Source organism: Oncorhynchus tshawytscha, linkage group LG07 (genome assembly GCF_018296145.1).
Source record: "Oncorhynchus tshawytscha isolate Ot180627B linkage group LG07, Otsh_v2.0, whole genome shotgun sequence".
Classification (NCBI taxonomy): Eukaryota; Metazoa; Chordata; class Actinopteri; order Salmoniformes; family Salmonidae; genus Oncorhynchus; species Oncorhynchus tshawytscha.
In genome coordinates, this window is record NC_056435.1 from 43,247,454 (window position 1) to 43,269,396 (window position 21,943).

Below are 21,943 nucleotides of genomic sequence, written 5' to 3' on the forward strand. Positions count from 1 at the left end.
ATTAAAGCCAAGATAATGGAATTCATTGTCAAGAACAATCGACCGTTCTCTGTCGAGGGTGTTCGCCGACTGGTCGAGCACCAGTATACACTACCAAGTGAGCTATTTTTCCAGATGTTGCCCGACCGGAGTTATACTGCTATTAGCTTCACAACATGCATACTATGGGACGCCGTTTGTGTCTTTGCGTGTCAAAAAAGATACAGGAACACTGTCAAAGCTGTACAAAAAAGTCGACAAACACCGGCCACGAACAATGTGTTTACCAAACTATGTTTGACCACATCTTATGGGGTAGCTAGCTTTAGCTTGGTACCTAGCTAGCACCAATACAACCAGCCTGAAAACATTGACCAGTAGCAACAGAGGATGGATCTGCAGTTTTCTCCTATCACAGCCATTAAACTCAACTGTTTTAGTCACCATTGGCCTTGTGGTGAAATCCCAGATTGGTTTTCTTCCTCTCCGGCAACTGAGTAAGGAAAGACACCTGTATCCTTGTAGTGAATGGGTGTGTTGATACACCATCCAAAGTGTAATAACTTCCATGCTCAAAGTGATATTCAAAATCTTTTTTTTTGTTTACCCATCTACAATAGGTGACCTTTTTTGAGGCATTGGAAAACCTCCCTGGTCTTTGGTGGAATCTGTTTTTGAAATTCACTGCTTGACTGAGAAACCTTAAATATAATTGAATGTGTGGGGTACAGAGATGAGGTTGTCATTCAGAAATCAAGTTAACCACTTTTTACACACAAATGTAATATGTGACTTGTTACGCAAATGTTTACTCCTGAACTTAACCCCTTTGTTGTGGCAGTGAGTACTTATTGACTCAAACCATTTCAGCTTTTCAGAATTTTTACAACATTTTGTAAAACAATTCCACTTTGACATTTTGGGATATTCTGTGTAGGTCAGTGAGACCATCTCAATTGAATCCATTTGAAATGCTGGCTCGAACAAAACAGCATTTTGAAAAAGGTCAAGTGGTGTGAATACATTCTGACGGCACTGTAAGTTTGCGAGAAGGTCTGCGTGTAAGTTTGTCAATGAAAGTGTGTTTGTGTGAGCTTGTCGAATAGTATCAAGTGTGTTGTTGGAACATGTCGCGAGAACTTTCTCTGTCTGTGTCCAGGTGCCCAGTCTGTGTGAGGATCTACTCTCCTCTGTTGACCAGCCTCTGAAGATCGCCCGGGACAAGGTGGTGGGGAAAGACTACCTGCTCTGTGACTACAACAGAGATGGTGACTCCTACAGGTAGGACTGACAACCTGCAGCTCCTCCTTTATCTCTATCTTACTTCCCTTCCCACATATCCATCTCCTCAGAAACCATGCCTGGTATAAATGAATGTCATTACAATTATTTGTTTGTCATACATGAACATTTGACCACACACCCATTTGTTTTGGTCACAAAGGATTGATTTGGGATTTTCTCTTGCTCATTCTTGTTTCTCAGATCCCCATGGAGTAATAAGTATGAGCCACCCATCGACGATGGTGCCATGCCATCTGCCCGCCTGCGCAAACTAGAGGTTGAAGCCAACAATGCCTTTGACCAGTATAGAGACCTGTGAGTACCAGTATGACCAAGTCAGTATGTGAGAGGAACAGACAGACCCATTATTGACACTTTAGAGTATCGTTACACCACAGTAATACCATTTATACCGTTATTATAAAGTGGGTCGTTTGGATCCTCAATTCTCATTGGCTATGCCATGTCTATGACGAAAACAAATAACCTGGTAATACCACCAATGACAGTCTTATCATAAATATCCATGCCCTCCTAAGGGGTGACAGGTAGCCTAGAGGTTAGAGCGTAGGGCCAGTAACCGAAAGATTGCTAGATCAAATCCCAGAGCTGACAAGGTAAAAATATGTCGTTCTACCCCTGAACAAGGCATTTAACCCACTGTTCGTAGACCGTAATTGTAAATAAGAATTTGTTCTTAACTGACTTGCCTAGTTAAATAAAGGTTACATTTTAAAAAATGTAATGTGTTGTCAGGTACTTTGAGGGTGGTGTATCATCTGTGTATCTGTGGGACTTGGATCATGGCTTTGCTGGGGTCATCCTCATCAAGAAGGCTGGAGACGGCTCCAAGAAGATCAAAGGCTGCTGGGACTCCATCCATGTGGTGGAGGTGCAGGAGAAGTCCAGCGGACGGACCGCTCACTACAAACTCACCTCCACCGTTATGCTGTGGCTCCAGACGACCAAGACCGGGTCTGGAACCATGAACCTGGGTGGCAGTCTGACAAGACAGGTGCTTGCATACAGCTGTGTGTGTGTGAGAGGGGGGTGTACATGCTCTCGTAATCTGTCTTGTTTTGTAATCTGTCTCTTAGTTTACTTGTTGCAACATATTTCCACTGTTGGACTGTACAATACCCTCATCTCTCTCTTCTTCCAGATGGAGAAAGACGAGACAGTTGGAGAGTCTTCCCCACATATTGCCAACATCGGCCGCCTGGTGGAGGTGGGTAGAACTACACCTACTATATGCATGCCGTTATGCACACACTGACATAATGTATAGAAAATGAAATACAGAAGTATCATTCACATATGTATTCACACCCTTTTGCTATGACACCCCAAATTGAGCTCAATTTATTTTGATCATCTTTGAGATGTCACTTCAACTTACTTGGAGTCCACCTATAGCCAATTCAATTGTTTGGACATGAGTTAGAAAGAAACACCTGTCTATATTAGGTCCCACAGCTGACAGTGCGTGTCAGAGCGGAAACTTTACTATGAAGTCAAAGGAACTCTCTATAGATCTCAGATTGTGATGAAGCATATATCTGGGGAAGGGTATAAAACAATTTCTAGAATTGCAAAAAAATAGCATTTTGGGATATTCAATGAAATATGGAACTACCCAGACTCTGCCTAGAGGTGGCCGTCCTACCAAACTGAGCAGGGAGGTGACCAAGAACACAATGACCACTCTGACAGAACAACAGAGTTCCTTGGCTGAGATGGGAGTACCTGCCAGAAGAACAACAAGTCTATACAGCACTTCACCAATCTGGGGTTTATGGGAGAGTGGCCAGACGGAAGCCACTCCTAAGAAAATGGCACATGACAGCACGCCTGGAGTTCGCAAAAAAACATGTGAAAGACTCGGATCACAGGCAAAACATTCTGTGGTCTGATGAGACAAATTGAACTCTTTGGCCTGAGTGCAAAGTGCTCTGTCGCAGAAAACCAGGCACAGCTCATCACCCATCTAACACTATCCCTACCATGAAGCATGGTGGTAGCAGCATCATGCTATGGGGATGCTTTTCAGTGGCAGGGACTGGGAGACTGGTAAGAGCAGTCAAAGCAATACTGGAATGGCTTCAGAACAAGAATGTGGAAGTCCTTGAGTGGCCCAAACAAAGTCCAGACTTGAATTCCATCTAATTTAAAGAGTTTAAGAAAATCTACAAGGAACAATAGGAGATAATCCCCACATCCAGATGTGCAACCCTGATACAGACATATCCATGACGAAAGTTGGAATCGCCATCAAGGGTGTGAATACTTATGTCAATTAGATATCTGCATTTCATTTACAATGTGTGAGAAATTTATATCACTGTTTTACTTGGTTTACATGGGGTTACTTTAGCATTATTTCAGCTAAGGAATCCATGTGAACCACCGTGTGTGTGTGTAACTGTATAATTTAGCAACAAATCCTAAAAACATGTTTTCACTGTGTCCGGGCTGTTACAACAAAATGTGCAATAGGTCAAGGAGCATAAACCTTCTGAAGGCACTATCTATTGATATGTTTATCACAAGATTAGTGTTGTGTAAATTCATTTTTCTAACCTCAGGATATGGAGAATAAGATTCGCTCCACTCTCAACGAGATCTACTTTGGGAAGACCAAGGACATCGTCAATGGTTTAAGGTACGTGAGTGCGGAAACCCACACACTTGTCACATTGATATAAAGTCACTATATTCTGCTGCAGATGCTCCAAGTCTCAGCACACCTGACATCCACGTCGAAGACGGGTACTAATGGGCTCCTGCAGTCTCCTACTGCATTTCTAGTTTGGCCTCTGTCAGCCACACTCCTGTTTTAACCTTAGCTACTTCAGCTCATCTGTTGATTTCCCCTCATTTTACTGTGTTATCTGCTTCCCATGTCATTGTCTGTTTTTCAGTTCTACATTTTTCAACCTTGTTTATTTGCTTCCATTTCCCTCCTCCTTCCCCTGTCCTATCTCTTCTCTATGCCCACTCATCCCTCATTTGTCTGTCTGCCTGTCCCTCTTCTCCTTTTCTCCTCTCCCTCTCCTCTCCACTGTGGTCCAGATCTATTGACTCTCTGCCTGATAACCAAAAGTACCGGCAGCTCCAGAAGGAGCTGTCTCAGGTCCTCACCCAGCGCCAGATCTTCATTGACTAGGGCCAGAGGTATCGTCTGGCATGGGACAACAGGCTGTGTGTCTGTGGCATTGGAGGAATGTGTGTGCGCGCTTGCATGTGTGGCATGGTGTTTGTGTGATTGAGTGGTTTCCCAGAAAGTTGCAACACGCTGACATTGTTTCTCAAGGAGCGTTTGTTGCAGCTAAGCCAACCATGCCAACATGCAGTTTGAGACAACCAACTGCATGAGGAAGAGTCCTAGATGATTAACTTACCTGACTAAACATTTAATGTTGATTGCACCTAGACAGGCAGTGTCTGGAGTGTATTAACCCAACCATCTTCTCTCTACAGTGAGAGAGAGTTGGAGACCATGTGATATCCTCACAACTTGTTGAAAAATAAATTTTCTCTATATCTCTACCTATTTTTCCCTCTATCTACCCATCTTATTTGCTTTCTCACAAATTCACTTTTACTGCATCTATTAATTGTTGAGTTCCAAATAGGCCCCAATTCCCTTGGCACTCCTGTATATCTGTAACTATTGTAATGTTTTATGGTACTTGCTTCTGTGAGGCTGAGTGAAACTTTTATCATAATGCTTAGGTTTTTATTTATTTATCAAAAATATCTACAGGAGTGCTTAGGGGAACCGGTGTTACAGGTTGATTTTGGAATCTAGTGTATATTTAATCTGTCTCACTCCTTCTCTCACTCCCTCTTCCCTGACAGGAGTGTTCAGACCCTGGCTGACAAGTCGAAGCAGGAGGCTCTGAAGAACGACCTGATGGAGGCACTTAAACGCAAACAGCAAAGCTAGAGATGCTATTTTTTTTCTCTCTCTCTCTCTCTCTCTCTGTTCCCCGCGCAGTATCTCCACCTTACTCAACCATCTTTTTTCTGTTTGTACGTCTCTCCTTCCATGCTTGTTTCAGTGCTGCACTCTTGTTCATTCGTGGAAAAAACAAAAAAGAGAATGTTAAGCTTTTTTTGTTTATTTTCACGCATTGTTTTGAGGCATCTCATTTGCTATCAAGCCATTCACCCACCCTGTCTCTCTCTGTCTCTCTCTCTCTCTCTCTCTCTCTCTCTCTCTGTCTCTCTCTCTGTCTCTCTCTCTGTCTCTCTCTCTGTCTCTCTCATGTTATGAATATTATGATAGTATTCTTAAGGTTAATGATAATCTTACAGTTTTACCGCAATGTTTATAATCCCTACAGCTCTGTCACAGCTGAGTCTGTTTTGAATGAGTGACATCAGCTTCTCTCCTATCCTCTGGTTAGGGGACAGAATCAGATAGACTGTACTGTAGCTAGGCTTGGCTGGGCTAACAAATCGTCATTCATTTCCACCAACGTTTTCTTTCTTGTACCCATTATATCAAAGTGTCTGTGCCACCACCTTTCTTGAAATATAACTGTCATTTTTCTGGGTGATGTAATGGCAAACGAATGGGAGAGGGTGGCCCTAGATATTATGTATTGTAAGGATTGGTCTATGGTTTGACCTTCGTCCCACTCTTACCCGCATGCGTTGTGAGTCTGAACGCATTGGATCACGGGATGGAGCTGTAGACCTCTAAAACATGGGGAGGGACTGTTAGGTTCACTGTGTATACCCATGTCATTAAGTCCCCCTCTTACACTGTGTACAACGTGACGATTTGGATACCTCGGTCTCTCTCTTGGTCTCTCTTTCTCCCTTTCACCTGGTCTATGTTGGGGGTCACAGTTTTGTCTTTTTGCGTCTTGAAGGAAGCTTTTGACTGTTTCCGTTTTGGGGGGAATCTTTTTTGTTGTATTTTGTTTTTATTTTGTAAAGCTAATGATTCATATTTTATTAGAGCCTCCAGCAACAATAAAAACAGTAAAAAACTATTTATTGTAATATTTTAACTTTTGCTTCTTTTCTGCATCATGTCCATCACTCACAAGGTTGAAACGTTTTGCTCTAGACTTGTTCTTGGGCTCTAGACTTGTTCTTGGGCGATCTAAAGATTATGATTGAATTAAACCAGTTTTCTAGAGATGACCAATGGAAAAATTTTAGGTTACTGTGCTGTGACCGTGATGACCAGCTTCAGCTTATTATTAGTTACATCAGGGCACTGGGCACAGAAGTTCAGCTCCACACACTGCATGTGTTAATTTCCCTCACATCAGTAAATGTTACTCGGTTGGTAGAGCATGGCACTTGCAATACAGGATAGTGGGTTCGATTCCTGGGACCTGTCAAACGTAAAATGTAAGCGCGCATGACTAAGTCACTTTGGATAAAAGCATCTGCTAAATGGCATTATTATTGTTACTCCAGGTGATCTCTTCCTGAACTAGATCTACCTGTATGTGCCTTCTCAATATTGTACACTGTTGCAGTCTCCACAGGTACCTTAGACCATATGTGAATGTAAGTGCACAATGTAAACTGAACCGATCACTTTCACAGTGCTAGGTTGCTGGGTCAAGACGTTATTGTATCAAGACTAACTTTTTAATGCTTACAGTAGGATTACTGTAAAAGAGATCTGTGGACTTCTCTTGAAAGATGCGTTTCAGCCTAAACTTGTTTTTGTCTCAATTGTTACCTAAATAGCCAGAAGTTAGGACTTGATTAATTGCGCTGATTGCTGTCTGCAGTAATACACATGTACCAGCAGGTGGCAGTAAAGTGAATGTACAGGTAACTTCTACAATAAAGGAAACACCAACATAGTGTCCTAATGCTTTGGACCACCACGAACCAGAACAGTTTCAATGCACCGTAACAGATTCTACAAATGTCTGGAACTCTTGGAGGGATGCAACACCATTCTTCCATAATTTGGTGTTTTGTTGATGGTGGTGGAGAATGCTGTCTCAGGCAATGTCCCATGAGACTGCCATGGCATTTGGTTTACATTTTCATTCCCATTAAACCATTCAGTGACCACTTGTGCACTGTGGATGGGGCTATTGTCATCCTATTGGGGGGGGAGTCAAAATAATGGCCTTCCCAGCTACTTTATACACAACCCTGAGCGTGATGGGATATTTATTGCATAATTAACTCAGGAAGCACCTGCTTTCAATATATTTTGTATCCCTCATTTCCTTAGGTGTTTCCTTTTATTTTGTCAGTTCCCTAGTTCACCCTCAGCAACAACAAAAAAAAATGATTCTACAAACAAGATCAATAGCAGTCTAAAGAATGCCTAGGAGTAGCCTATTTACTTTCACAGCTGCTCAACTTCCTCACGTCTGTGTAAGAGGCACATAACAGACACATGGCAGAATGCCTCTGCTTTAGATGAGGATGATGATTAAGATGCCTTTGGCATGACCCATCTCCCACATGTGATACCAGCAGCATCTGCTGGGCAGCTTTCAAAAATGATGTTTACATGAAACATTACAAGATGTACCCCTGTTCACTGTCCTGCCATTGACTCATTTAACCTCCTATTCGAGAGAAGCATTTCAATACCTGCATAGGACTAGAGAATGGCATGAATCATTACTTTTCATATAGGCCTGATGTGTAGTGTAATTTGACTACCCTATTAAGGTAAGGTCACTTTTGAATTAGACAGGTATGTATACGCATAATGAAACACTACACTGTTGGGGGGATGAGAACTGTTTGTTATTTAAATATTGACAGCATTTGTTTAGGCTTATCAACAATCCATGTTCTGCTACTTTGCAAAAACACTGTAAACATCTATATGCGTCTTCCACAAGGGGGACCAAACAGAGGCCGGTCATGTTTCTTTTACAACTCAGTGTGGCCCCTGGGAGAACGGACCTTGCTACACACACACACACACACACACACACAATAGATTTATGATAATGAGAAGCCTCGAGCATAAGGGGTAGTAGGAGCCATTTTATTAATTCACGCGAACGGAGTGGAGTTGTAGGTTCGGCGTGTTTGGGTGGTGAGAAGCTTTGGCTAGGTGACTGCGATTTCTCTCCGGATTCAATTGGATTAGCTACTGTGGAGCAATGAAAGCATGGATACACTGCAACAAAAGGGAACGACTAGACGGAAAGTTTAAGGGAAGGCGGCAGTAATTACGTTCAAACCTGGTTTAACATTATCGAGGAGCAATGCCCGTCATTAAGTGGGATTTGGTGTTTATTATTTTCGGCTGGTTTGAAATAATTTCACTGTCGGATTGCTACAGTACACACATCAGTGAGGATGCAGAGCCGGGGACGGTTATAGCAAGTGTGGAACAGAGCGGGGCATGCACTTTGGATCAGGTAATCGCTCCTAAATTCTCAAAGACCTTTATTGAAACTGATGCGTCCGCGCGCATTGTGTTCATTTCGGGTAGTTTAAATTGTGCCTCGCTCAGCTCCAACCCTTTCATCGTGTACACTGTTGTTGACTGCGTGAACAGTGGCCCAGGGTCCAGGCACCTCCTCACGAGCCAGTATGATGTGCATGTTCACGGCAGGAACTGTTCAAGTAAACACAAAATTAAATCTCAATGGGACTTGGAGATCATCAGTTTGTTTAAGGCCCAAAATCATCAGTTAGAATGCTACGAGGCTGGTACTGCGCTCCTCCGGGTATGGGATCTACTACCCGCATCCCCGACACACAGCAGTATGCACTGCAAGGTGACTAGTAGTTCGGACTTCTACTTTTCGGAGGGGCAGTTGTTTGTGTCCAAGACCCTGTGTTTGAAGCACAACACACTCCTTGAGCTAGACTTACATTGTAACCAATACACAGGAGATGAGAGGGAAGCTAAAGTGAACAGCATTTCAGTCCACTGGCGGGTGGGTCAAGGTTCCTTCAAGCAGGGCCACTTGGGGAAGTTACTACAGCAGGCTGTCCAGTCTGAGTCTGGCATAGTGAGCAGGAGGAAGAGGGCTGTCAACAGTAGTCCCCAGTTTCAGCCTCCTATGTACCAGGTGTCTGTGGCAGAGAATAAGCCAGCTGGAACTCCTGTAGTTGTTTTAAAGGCAGTAGATGCTGATGAGGGGGAGGCAGGCAGGCTGGAGTACTTCATAGAGGCCCTGTTTGACAGCCGCTCCAACAACCTATTTTCTGTGGACCCAGTCAATGGTGCAGTCTCCACTGTGGAGGTGCTGGATAGAGAGCAGAAGGACACCCATGTGTTCCGTGTGAATGCTGTTGACCACGGCACACCCCGACGTACGGCCATGGCCACCCTCACCATCACAGTGAGTGACACTAATGACCATGACCCTGTCTTTGAGCAACAGGACTATAAGGAGAGGGTCAGAGAGAACCTGGAGATAGGCTACGAAGTGCTGACCGTCAGGGCCACGGATGGGGATGCCCCGGTAAATGGTAACATCCTCTACCGTGTCCTCAACAGCAACGGCTCCAACGATGTGTTTGAGATTGACCCCAGGTCAGGGGTGATCCGCACAAAGGGCCCGGTGGATAGAGAGATGGTGGAGGCCTACATGCTGTTGGTAGAGGCCAACGACCAGGGTCGCGACCCCAGCCCCCGCAGCGCTACAGCAACAGTTCACATTATTGTAGAGGATGACAATGATAATGCGCCCCAGTTTAGTGAAAAGCGATATGTGGTGCAGGTTCCGGAGGATATGGCACCCAACACAGAGATCCTGCAGGTGACTGCCACAGACCAGGACAGAGGAAGTAACGCCATGGTTCACTTTAGCATCATGAGTGGCAACACCAGGGGCCAGTTTTACATTGACGCTCAGACAGGCAAGATGGACCTGGTCAGTCAGTTAGACTACGAGGCTAACAAGGAATACACCATACGCATCCGTGCTCAGGACGGGGGACGCCCGCCTCTCTCCAACATCAGCGGCCTGGTAACGGTGCAGGTGGTGGATATCAATGATAACGCCCCCATTTTTGTCAGCACCCCCTTCCAGGCCACTGTGCTAGAGAACGTGCCGGTGGGTTACTCCATCATTCACATCCAGGCCGTTGACGCAGACTCCGGCGACAACTCCAGGCTGGAGTACTGCCTCATTGAAGCCTCGCCCAACTTACCCTTTTCCATCAACAACAGCAGTGGATGGATAGTGGTAGCCGCTGGGCTGGACAGGGAGAGCGTGGACTTCTACAACTTTGGGGTGGAGGCCCGTGATCATGGCCACCCGGTGATGTCCTCCTCAGCTAGCGTTAGCATGACCATCCTCGACGTCAACGATAACAACCCAGAGTTCACCCAGAGATCATACTACATGCGCCTCAATGAGGATGCTGTTGTGGGCACCAGCGTGGTGACGGTTTCTGCGGTGGACCAGGATATCAACAGTGTGGTGACGTATCAGATCTCCAGTGGTAACACCAGAAACAGGTTCTCCATCACCAGCCAGAGTGGAGGGGGCCTTATCACTCTGGCCCTGCCCCTCGACTACAAACTGGAGCGCCAATACGTCCTGAGTGTCACCGCGTCTGACGGCACACGCATCGATACCGCCAAGGTGTTTGTCAACGTCACCGACGCCAATACCCACCGGCCCGTGTTTCAGAGCTCCCATTACACCGTCAACATCAATGAGGACAGACCTGTTGGCACCACCGTTGTGGTGATCAGTGCTACAGATGAGGACACTGGGGAGAACGCACGTATAACCTACTTCATGGATGACAGCATCCCCCAGTTCGACATCGACTCCGACACAGGCGCTGTCACCACCCAGATGGAGCTGGACTATGAAGATCAGGTGTCCTACACGTTAGCCATCACGGCCCGGGACAACGGCATCCCACAGAAGTCTGACACCACCTACCTGGAGATCCTGGTGAATGATGTGAATGACAACTCTCCTCGGTTCCTCCGAGACCACTACCTAGGCTCTGTGATGGAAGACGTGCCAGTGTTTACCAGCGTCGTCCAGGTCTCTGCCACTGACCGAGACTCTGGCCTCAATGGACGTGTCTTCTACACTTTCCAGGGGGGCGAGGACGGCGATGGAGACTTCATAATTGAGTCCACCTCTGGTATTGTGCGAACGCTGCGTCGCCTGGACCGTGAGAACATGCCATTCTACAACCTGCAGGCCTTTGCTGTGGATAAAGGTGTCCCTGCTCTCAAGACGTCCGTGGACATCCAGGTGACCATCTTAGACGTGAACGACAACCCTCCTGTGTTTGAGAAAGATGAATTTGACATCTTTGTGGAGGAGAACAGCCCAATAGGCCTGGTAGTGGCCCACGTGTCTGCCTCGGACCCAGACGAGGGGAGCAACGCCCAGATCATGTACCAGATAGTAGAGGGAAACATCCCAGAGGTGTTCCAGCTGGACATCTTCTCAGGAGAACTGACCGTTCTGACAGATCTCGACTACGAGACTCAGTCGGAGTATGTCATCGTGGTCCAGGCCACCTCCGCCCCACTGGTCAGCCGTGCCACCGTGCACGTCAAGCTGGTTGACAAGAACGACAACGTACCAGTGCTGAAAAATTTCCAGATCATATTCAATAACTATGTCACTGACAAGTCCAGTAGCTTCCCCACAGGGGTGATCGGGCGGATCCCTGCCCATGACCCAGATGCTTCGGACCAGCTCCAGTACAGCTTTGAGGCTGGTAATGAGCTGAACCTGGTCATCCTGAACCAGAGCACCGGGGAGATACGCCTTAGCCAGGCCCTGGACAACAACAGACCCCTGGAGGCCTCCATGAGGATATCTGTCTCCGGTAAGACCAACCTCTCCTCTCCTCCTGTTTTTTAATACATAGGCCCGTTTGTGATATGTTAATGTTAGGCACAGTGAAGGCTTTTGTTCTTCCTCATTCTTTAGATTTTTCCTATTTATGTTCCTCACTTGAAAATGTTCAACATTACAATACCAAAGATGTAATCTTTTTGACACAGATGGAGTTGAATACTGTGAATGCCATACAAACTGTTTTATGTATGGCCTCTGCTGCAGTGTTTCAATTTTACAACTTCATTATTTCAATATTAATCATAAATTAGAATTAACATTCAGGTCAGCATCTTAGTGTGCCTCCTCAAGCCTTATGCTTCATTTGGAGAGAGAAGTCCTCTCTAGACTAGATTGTGCTTTTTAGCTTCTTGGGGTTTGTTTTTCTGTTCTAGTATTTGTCATCTTGTTAAAGTGCAGGCTGTACCCAGGACTGATGTAGATCAATGTGAATTTAAATAGCAGTTTATCTGCATGTCTGCAACCGGTTAGCCTGCTCCTGTGGGAAATACACTCCAGTGGGTCTGGATCATTGTCCATTATTACCCAACTTAAAACCCCCATTTTCAGCTATCACACAATATTTCATTCAATGATGGATGTTTTTTTAATCTATATATTTGCACGATTATGACAGTTGATTTCAAACTGAGGGTAAAACAAGGATTCATTTGACCATATTTATTTTGTATCACATGCCAGATTGTCAGGATATTTCCCTACTTACTTAAATTATTATTTGTAATTTCAAAATGAGCAATGGTTACCTTGTGTGCCAGTTGTTGTTATCCCAGCATTTGTATAACCTTTGTAAATAAGTGTAGCATGAACAATACAGGCCTTGTGGCTATAAGGTATGGTATATGTCATGTTTTAAGCCGTGATGGACTATGCCATCATTGTGAAGACACTGGACCCAGGCATGTAATTAACTTAGATTCATTTTAGACACACTGAAAGATAAAAGTAGCCTGTGTCTTGTGTAGCACCAAACAAATATCTTTTACATGTGGAGAGTTGTAGTAGCCAGCTCAGGAAACCCAGTGAGCTGTGTTGTCTACTCTAACCTCTTGTTTCTCTTTAATTGAGTCTGCATAAGGCACTCGTCATTTCAACTGTCAGCACAATTTACAGAGCATTTTATTTGCTCCAAAAATGTGACTGAACTTGAATTGCTGCAGAACCAGATTTGTGACACGGTGTGAGTCAGACTGCAGAGCTGGTTCCTTCATGACCTTGGATCTCATTTAAAGAGATGTGCAAACAGCACCTTCTAAATGTCACACTGCATTTCAGTCAGGGATTTGACATCAAAGCGTCCATATTTAACTAGGTAAAACACCTTTAACCAGAATGATTAAAACTGCCCAATTGGTATCTTTGCTCTGAGGTGTTGTGTTAATATCTGACCCTCTCATATATTAGCCAATAGACACAGTGCTGGGCTGGCTGAGTTGATTGTGACTGCCAGATACTAGATGGTCAGCATGGGTAGTAATCATTACAATGTATTGGAGTGCCACTTAGTTTTTGGGTGTTTTTTTTGTTTACTTCTCCCCCCTGAAGCCTCTTTAAAGGAGGAGGTCCCTAGTGACAGATGAGAGAGCTCTCTGTCTTTCTTGGAGACAATGGCGAGTGGTCGATTAGAGGTAGGCATGAGGAGATCATGCCAGGCCCTGGTTGGGGGCAACAGCTGTGACTCTACCAAGGACCAATTAGATGGATGGCTTGTCTCCGCGTCCCGCACCTGTTGGGGTATCTGTCAGTAGCCCTGCGGGTGAAAGAAAGAGGGAGAGGGAGGTGGGTAAATAGAGAGCAAACAAAAATCATGTTGGTGTGAGATGGATAGAACATGAAGATGCAGATGTAATGAGAAAGGTAAATAAAGAGAGAGGAGATGGAGAGGGTGCCTGCCTGTAGAATAAATGTTTGCCCCAATGCTGAGAGATCTTCCCTTGGTGACTTAACATCCTCCCATTATGTTCCCTTTATGCTCTCTGATTTATGAGTGATGCCATATGATGGATGATTCCATTAGCCTCAGCAAGTCTGTGATGAAATACAACAGACCATATCACTTCAACCAAATCAAATCAAATGTATTTATATAGCCCTTCGTACATCAGCTGATATCTCAAAGTGCTGTATAGAAACCCAGCCTAAAACCCCAAACAGCAAGCAATGCAGGTGTAGCAGCACGGAACCACATCAATTACACTGTTAAGGTGCACCAATTCAGGTAAATATTATGACTGTATCTGGATATTCATGTTAAGAGGAACATCAAAAGGTGTGAAAAAGGTTCAATAAGAGCTATAACTATGTGTAATATTTCACAATGACTTTCATTGGAGTGGCGCAGTGTTGAGTAGCCTATGATTGGCATGGTGGGTCCATATTGCACTCTCTGTAGCTGCTCTCATGGCAGCCCTGGCAATTATACTTTTGATTAATCCTTTGCTTAGCTAATTATGGAGCCAGCTTTCCTGCCATGGTGCACTGGTTGTAGGCCCTGCAAATGAACACTGGTATGAGGGATACCCCGGCTAATGTGCTGGATTAGACGTTCCATATCACTGGCCGTGGGAGTAGACATTTCTGAATGAATTTCTGCAGCCCAGATTATGGTTGTAAATACAGCTGATTACAGATTTGTGGGGTTGTTAGATCTGTCTTCTCCCTCCTGAGATGAAGAACATAACTGACACCAGATCAGCTCAGCCAAGATGTTTCTGACCGTGCTGGGAGGCCAGTACCAGTGGGTTTAGTAATTGATGTGGCAGAACCTGGTCTCTGTTGCTCCAGCATTGACATTCTGCTGATCTAATGCTGTATCCTGTGTGTGAGCTTGCATTAATGTGTGTGTGCTTTTGATGCTGGGGATTTATCCTCCTTCCTCTCATCCTTTGATGGAATAATCTCCCTCAGTCTACTTGCCTGAAGATTGCTCTAGAATAAACACCATGGTATTTACTTTGTCATGTTTGTTCCTGTGAGGAAATTCGATGAAGCTTTAGTAGTCAGAATACTGCACATGCCCACAGTTCTATTTATCAGCACTGAGGTTAAATGGTCAAGCCCTCCCCTCTGACTGAACATGGAGCTTGATTTGCCTCAGCCCATGGCAGGATGTGCAGTAGCTCACTGATGACATGCTAATAGTAGCAGGCATGCTACATAGTCTACCTAGGTGGTCTCTGGCCAGGAGGTACTGTTACTGGTTAGATCATCAGTAGTCAGTATACTAGGGATTCTCCATAGGGAAACTCCTCTCATGTCTCCTCTCACCAACCTCTCTGAACCATCACAGTTGACCCCTCACCTCTGACTATTCTCATTACCTCCCTTGGTCAACTCCCTATGCCATCAGACAGCATGTTAATCAGTTCCACAAGGATTAAGTTAAAGTTTAAGAAATTGGATCTGAATTAGGACTGAGATTCATGTTGACACTAAGAATCAATTTCTATAGTGCGTTGCTTTGTGATTATTGCTCACAAATCTTATTTCAAGACCATTACACATATGCAAATATTTTGACCTTGTAAACATAGTATAACTTTACATTGGTTCTCTTTTAATTAAGCCCTTCTTAAGAAGACGAAGTGAATCTACAATGGGCAACTTGTTTTAAATGTTCAAATCTCTGACTTGAATGTGAGACAGTTCTCCCAACTCCCACACAGCCAGGCCCAGGCAGTCCATATTCTGTGTGATTGAATGTTGTTTTGTAAGGCGTTCATTCTCCCACTGTCACCATCCACCGCACAACACAACAAGAGTGGAATCTTAATGGGGAAGGAAGCCACTCTCATCCATCACATCTAAATCAGTGCTGTCCCAGTCTGTGTAATTACATGACAGTGTATTAAGACTGGGCTGTTGTCTGTGGAGGGACTTTCTCTGTGGCTGGTCTCTGCCAGGGGACAGGGTCAGGCTGTATTAGCTGAAATATGGATGGCTGCACAAGAGTAGCACTGAGATCAGTTTTAATCACGCCCTTTGCTTATTGTTTGAAGCCAATGGGTTTCTCTCATGGCGACGCGGACATGGATAATGGAAAGTTGAGAACGTGCTCATACCCAGAAATACCCTTGGCCTACATATACTACCACTCAATATGCCATACAATTTCCATGATGTAGTCTGTTTGTGTGTGTATGTTTGTGCTGACTTGTCTGTAATGGGCCTTTATCTCTCTCCATACCTCTGTTCTCCCCCAAGAAAACATGAGTCACAGCCCTGCTTGGAATGTATGTAGCACTTTGTCCACCTATCTGCTATTTCCTCTAACATTACCTATCCCCTGTCCCTGTTTTATTCGTCAGTCATCCAATCCTCCTCTTCTATCCATGATTCTCACCCCCGCAGCAACCTCTTCGCTGCCCCCTCCCCATCCTTTCAAGCTCCTCCAGCCTCTTTCTTTTCTCCCCCTTTCTCCTTTGACTGTTGTTCCCTCTCTCCTCTGTGAAAGGAAGAATGCCTAAGATAAATGCTTTGTTAAGCACACAGTTGTCATGGTGACCCCAGCAATGCCTGAGAAATTCCTGTTGGGTGGGGACAAGGGGGAGGGTCCCTTTGTGTTGGGAAGATGGGGGAGGGGCAGCACATAAATTCCAAAGTGCAACAGTGCAACTTTTGAGCCGACTGTCACCCTCTCCCGCTCCCCAGTGAAGGATAGACCCCAATGAGTCTTGCTTTGGACACGGGGTCTGTGAGGCCGGCCACAGTGACCTGTCTGACTGCTTGACTCTTCTCTCTCACCATTTGACCTTTTTTTTAATTGGACAAACTATTTTGACACACTATCTATTCTGCTTATGTGAGGTTACAACTGTTTTCCCTAGAAATAACTTGTATGTTGATGATAACTTTATGCCGGTGCCAATAACAATGGATTGCTTTAAGTTTAGAAAAGGTGACGTTAACTTTCCTCACTAAACCTAGGCACTATTTGCTCAACCAATACTTCTGACGGTGAGAGAACAGAAGCTTGGGTTTGATGGATGTCAACAGCTCAGAGATTTGTGACTGCTCTGTGAAAACCTTCCCAGAGTAAAGCACATGGTAGGCAGGTTGTGTTGTCTAAGCCCTTTGATTTTTGACACAAATGTGTGGAGAGGGTATCTGATTTCCTACTGTTGACTGCTTTCTCTATCAGAACATCTCCTTATGTGAGACTCACTTTTTTCTCTCTCTTTTTCTCTCTCTCTCAACCCCCCCACCCCCCCCCATCCCTCCCCGCTTTGTTGCTCTGATGGTCCGGATGAGAGGGGGATGACATCATCCCAGTGTTTGGGATTAGGGTTGATGCATGGCTCGGGTAGGAGTTAGGGCTGTTGGCGTTAGCACACATATCGCAAGGTCGTCCTGTATTGTCCCCCACTATCACTGCAGACAATGGGGTGGGGAATTCAGTGGTCTCTGTCTGGGTCTGTACCCCTCTGTCCTTGTGTCCCTTGTTTGTTCTGGTCCTGTAGTCTTCAGGGGAGTCTGACCGTGCCTGCCAGCACCGCCATGTTAAGGCACGAGTTGGTTAATTTCAGATTAATGATGAAGACTTTAGTCTCAGTTTTTGTCTCCAATACTTTTTTACTCCTCAGATGAGATTTATTTTAATTCATAGCTCAGCTATCCACTGCATTGCCACACATTTCTGAGCTGGGGAGCTGGGGTACTCTTTCTGTTATGTCTACAATAAATCCCCCTTACTACTACTACTACTACTACTACTACAACAACAAATGAAACTTTAATTGACAGTCTCCACTAATTTAAAAAGTCCATAATGTAAACAAGTTGGGGTGTTCTAGTGCTGTGAGCAACATATGTTTATTTAACAGATTGCTTACTTGCAAGCTACATTGCACTAATTTAGCATCAAACCATAGAGATATTACACAGTGACCTGGTTTCATAGGCTCCTACCAAAGAGGGTAGAGTGTCAGCGTTGGGGCTTCAGGCTTTGGTAATAAGAATGGGGGAAGGGTTCCCAGTTAACACACGATGTGTGAAATGCTGAAACTCTAATGGTTTTTAACACCAACTAGGCCTTCCAGCTGACTAGCCAGATGGTTTACACTGGACATTGATGAGTTTGGCCATCTAGGTGGCATCAATCTTATTCTTTCAGCTGTTCCAATTTAACTAGGTGGATTGTTTTCGTTAAGTGGCCACTTTATCAGCCATGCAAAGAAGGACTGGGCAGAATCAGATTCTATAGATTAAAAAAATACTTCACAGCATGCATTGGGAAATAGTTTTTTAACAAGGTCACATCAGTTATTTACTTTCAAATGGAGGTTTTTCAATGCTATTATAAGGCATTGGTCACTATTTAAGAATCTCTGCTGAAAGAAATCTATATTACTGTTGTTGCTGATGTTTGTCATGTTAACTAGTCATCCGTTTGAGTAATGTGACATTGATGACCGTCATCACGCCTGCATCCCTCAGTACCAAATCACATCCATATTGAATGAGTATCAGAACTCTTGAATACCAGCCTCATGCTTAGTCACGTCTCTGCATGCTAATGTCTCTTTACTAAAGTGCCGACAGAGGTTTTTCTTTTAATATGCAAATGTATTGATTTGAACTGCACTTATCCTTTTCTTTGGCTTGCCCCCCCCCCCCTCTCATAATAAGGACAAATCTGTGGAATGCTAGAGAATGGAGTTATTTTAGCTTGATTACAGAGGAGAGTTGTCCACTGTTGTCTTTTCTTGGGCTGTGAGACCCTGCATTATGTGGCTGCTCCAGAAATCATCTGGATTAAAATGCCTGGGTCTGACATTGCGCTCCGGAGACCCTCTCCTTTCCTGAATGTCTGGATGTTGAAGCAGATTGCATTCTGGGCTGTGTTTCTGTTGTTCTTCATGCATTTTCTCATGACAAATACTGTTTGGTTTGCTCTATTGGAGGAGAAAACAGATATCCAGTAATTACACTTGATTGTTTTGATTGCAGGGTTGTGTCAGATTTCTGCATAATTATAACCCCTCGTTTCACACCATCCTCGTGTACATGTACGTGCGTACAGACACTAAGACCAAAGACAACAAATACATTTGGCAACAGTTACAGCTGTATTGTGGAACAAGAAGATTTGGCAGCATTCATCATATACTTTTTATGATTCTGTCGAACAAATGAATTCATTTTGTGCAATTGAATTGGCTTTACATAATTCCGAGATATACGTCAAATCTGTTGCATAGGAGTTAGGACATGCGCTCTCCACAGTCACCCCTCCTCAGGCTCAACAGAAGGGCTACGTTGGCTCGCTGTGTGATATATGAAGTGCTCATGTTAATTTGTGCTTAATCTCATACAGCAGCTGTCTCCCAAAAATGGGACCAAGCCATTAACCCCTTCACCCTGCTGGAGGCCAAGTGCACATTGTCCACAACCAATTTGCCCTCCTTACAGGATGATGTACGCATGCACGCATCACACTGAATGTGATCTAGCGTTCATCTGCCTGTCTTTTTTTTTTTTAAAGAACCAACCTCTCTAGATGTCTGACTGCCAAACAGTTTCAAGCCATTGTACATGTGAAATCGGTGCGCACTTGGTTCTCAAATTACATTCAGAGATACTAAGTACTCTCGGCCAGCAAAAGCTACTGGTGTGTCTGAGCCCTTAATGATCCAGCCCACAGTTACGTTCATGTAAAATGTGTGAACACATCCAAAAGCTAACCATTTTGATACTCTCCCATCACTCCAGTGCCCAAATGGGTTGTCTATTCAGTCTGAGTCTATATTCAGAGGTGGCAGTTACCAACTGCCTCTGCTTCCATGCTTGGTGTTGGATAATGGACAATATTGTGGGAGCTTAGAGAATTAAATCAGCTATCATGCTGTGTTTGAGCTTCAGTCTGTCCATTACAGGGTTGTCAGACCCTCTCATTGGCTGTCTTGACAGTGAGGTCAGACTGCGACGGTTCTGATGATGATTGTGGACAGTAGAGGTAGTGAACCGTTTTAGGGGAGGTGGTCTGGTCGCCTGCCTGGTGGATCGGCGTTAGGGGGACTGTATCCAGAAGGGGAGTGTTGTTGCAACACTATAACTAATTGGTAGGTCTACCATTACTTGTTACTTCTGTGGGTTTTTTCGTAACGGAATTACAAGGAAAAGGCTACATTTCTTTAACTTACAGAAGGTTAACAAGTTCTCCAAAACTAAATATGTGTTGATATTAGCTGGAAGGGGTCTTTACGTCAACATTATTGTGTTTTAATGTATTTCTGATACCTTTTTTAAGACTTTCTGGTAGATGTTTTCTTAGACCCCTTTTCTATCTGTTTATCCAGAAAGCCTTTACTTATGCCAAAGAGAAAATGTTTGTTTATCTATGTCTTCATTTCCCCAAATTATACAAATTATAGACTCTTCGCTTTCATTTGCCACCCAATTTGATATGTTCTAATGAACTTCACATGTTTGTGCTTATTGGTCATTTTCGATGGAAATGCCCAATATCACTAACCAAGCAATCTTGGCTGATTTAATGAGTGGGCCCACTGATTAGCGTGATCTAACAAAAGGCTCTTGCTGGTTTTACTACTTCCACAGTCAGAGAATCAAACCTCCCAACTCCTCCTACCCTGCTAAAATGCCCTCTACAGGAGCATCATGTGGTGCCCCCCCCGAACCTTTAACCTAGGTGAACCCCACTGTCTACCAAGGACTGCCTTCCCAACTCCTTTGATGGAGTTCTGATTGGACTGATCCCTGCTTGCTGATTGGTTGGTAGTGGTGGATTAGGCCTGCGGTCCTGCTGAGAGCTCTCTGGTCCTGTACATCAGCGTTCTGCTCAAGTGGAAGAGAACTCTATTCAGTTCCCATGACACCCACAGAAACCATAGGCAACCGAGGCCAGGCTTCAAAACACTCTCATAAAGACTTGTTAGCTTCCCTTTTTGGGAGTTTTACCTTGTACACCTGAAACCCCACCAAACAATTTTAGAAACCAATCTTTAGTTTGTCAAATAATGTTAGTCTTTACACAATTGCATGTCCATAAGGAATGGGTGTGAGTACTTGAGGACTCAAACTGACTTTAAAATTCAATCTTTAACCAGAGTTCACATTTTTGTTCAAGTACTGTAAAACTATTTGGTGGAAAGTGCTTTGTGGCTGCCCGAATGGGCAGGTGAAATTTTGTTCCCCAGTCCCTCTTGCAGCAAAGCACCCCCACAGCATGATGCTGCCACCCCCGTGCTTCATGGTTGGGATGGTGTTCTTTGGTTTGCAAGCATCTCCCCTTTTCCTCCAAACATAACAATGGTCATTATGGCCAAACAGTTGTATTTTTGTTTAATCAGACCAGCGGACGTTTCTCCAGAAAGTACGATATTTGTCACCAGGTGCAGTTGCAACCCGTAGTCTGGCTTGTTTATGACGGTTTTGGAGCAGTGGCTTCTTTCTTGCTGAGAGGCCTTTCGGGTTATGTCGATATAGGACTCGTTTTACTGTGGATATAGATACTTTTGTACCTGTTTCCTCCAGCCTCTTCACAAGGTCCTTTGTTGTTGTTCTGGAATTGATTTGCACTTTTCACACCAAAGTACGTTCATCTCTGGGAGACAGAACTTCGTCTCCTTCCTGAGCAGTATGACGGCTGTGTGGTCCTGTTGGTTCCACTTTTCTGGGCTCCGTTATTTGCTTAACAAATAAGGAACACTCGAAATGTGCACTTATAAATCAAAACAATTTTAATCGAATTAAAGCTGTAGACAGAAGTCAGAGATCAAACATCACACATACAACTGATGTCTCTCCTGAGTTCTGCAAAATAGGAAAAGTCCAAGGTGCTTTTAATATGCGTGCAGTCAACCCCTAGTGATGTAACTACCTACGTCACTACCTTCTACTCATGAGAC

The 21,943-nt window shown here is 44.3% G+C and overlaps 2 protein-coding genes across 4 annotated transcripts in view; both read left to right on the forward strand.

The window, feature by feature from the left end:
- Positions 1-6,269, forward strand: part of LOC112254556 (F-actin-capping protein subunit beta isoforms 1 and 2) — a 31,901-nt gene extending 25,632 nt beyond the window's left edge. Inside the window, exons 3-9 of one of the 2 annotated variants that reach the window (XM_024427244.2) lie at positions 1,139-1,260; positions 1,465-1,578; positions 2,020-2,278; positions 2,426-2,491; positions 3,849-3,925; positions 4,336-4,437; positions 5,125-6,269. In XM_024427244.2, coding sequence (XP_024283012.1) covers positions 1,139-1,260; positions 1,465-1,578; positions 2,020-2,278; positions 2,426-2,491; positions 3,849-3,925; positions 4,336-4,429 — 732 coding nt within the window. In that variant the 3' untranslated portion in view covers positions 4,430-4,437; positions 5,125-6,269. The remainder of the gene's footprint in view (positions 1-1,138; positions 1,261-1,464; positions 1,579-2,019; positions 2,279-2,425; positions 2,492-3,848; positions 3,926-4,335; positions 4,438-5,124) is intronic. The other variant, XM_024427247.2, reaches the window with a different exon arrangement.
- Positions 6,270-8,066: 1,797 nt separating this feature from the next.
- Positions 8,067-21,943, forward strand: part of LOC112254557 (cadherin EGF LAG seven-pass G-type receptor 2) — a 79,401-nt gene continuing 65,524 nt past the window's right edge. For both annotated transcript variants that reach the window (XM_024427249.2, XM_024427250.2), the window contains exon 1: positions 8,067-12,042. In XM_024427249.2, the coding sequence (XP_024283017.1) occupies positions 8,484-12,042 (3,559 nt within the window). In that variant the 5' untranslated portion in view covers positions 8,067-8,483. The remainder of the gene's footprint in view (positions 12,043-21,943) is intronic.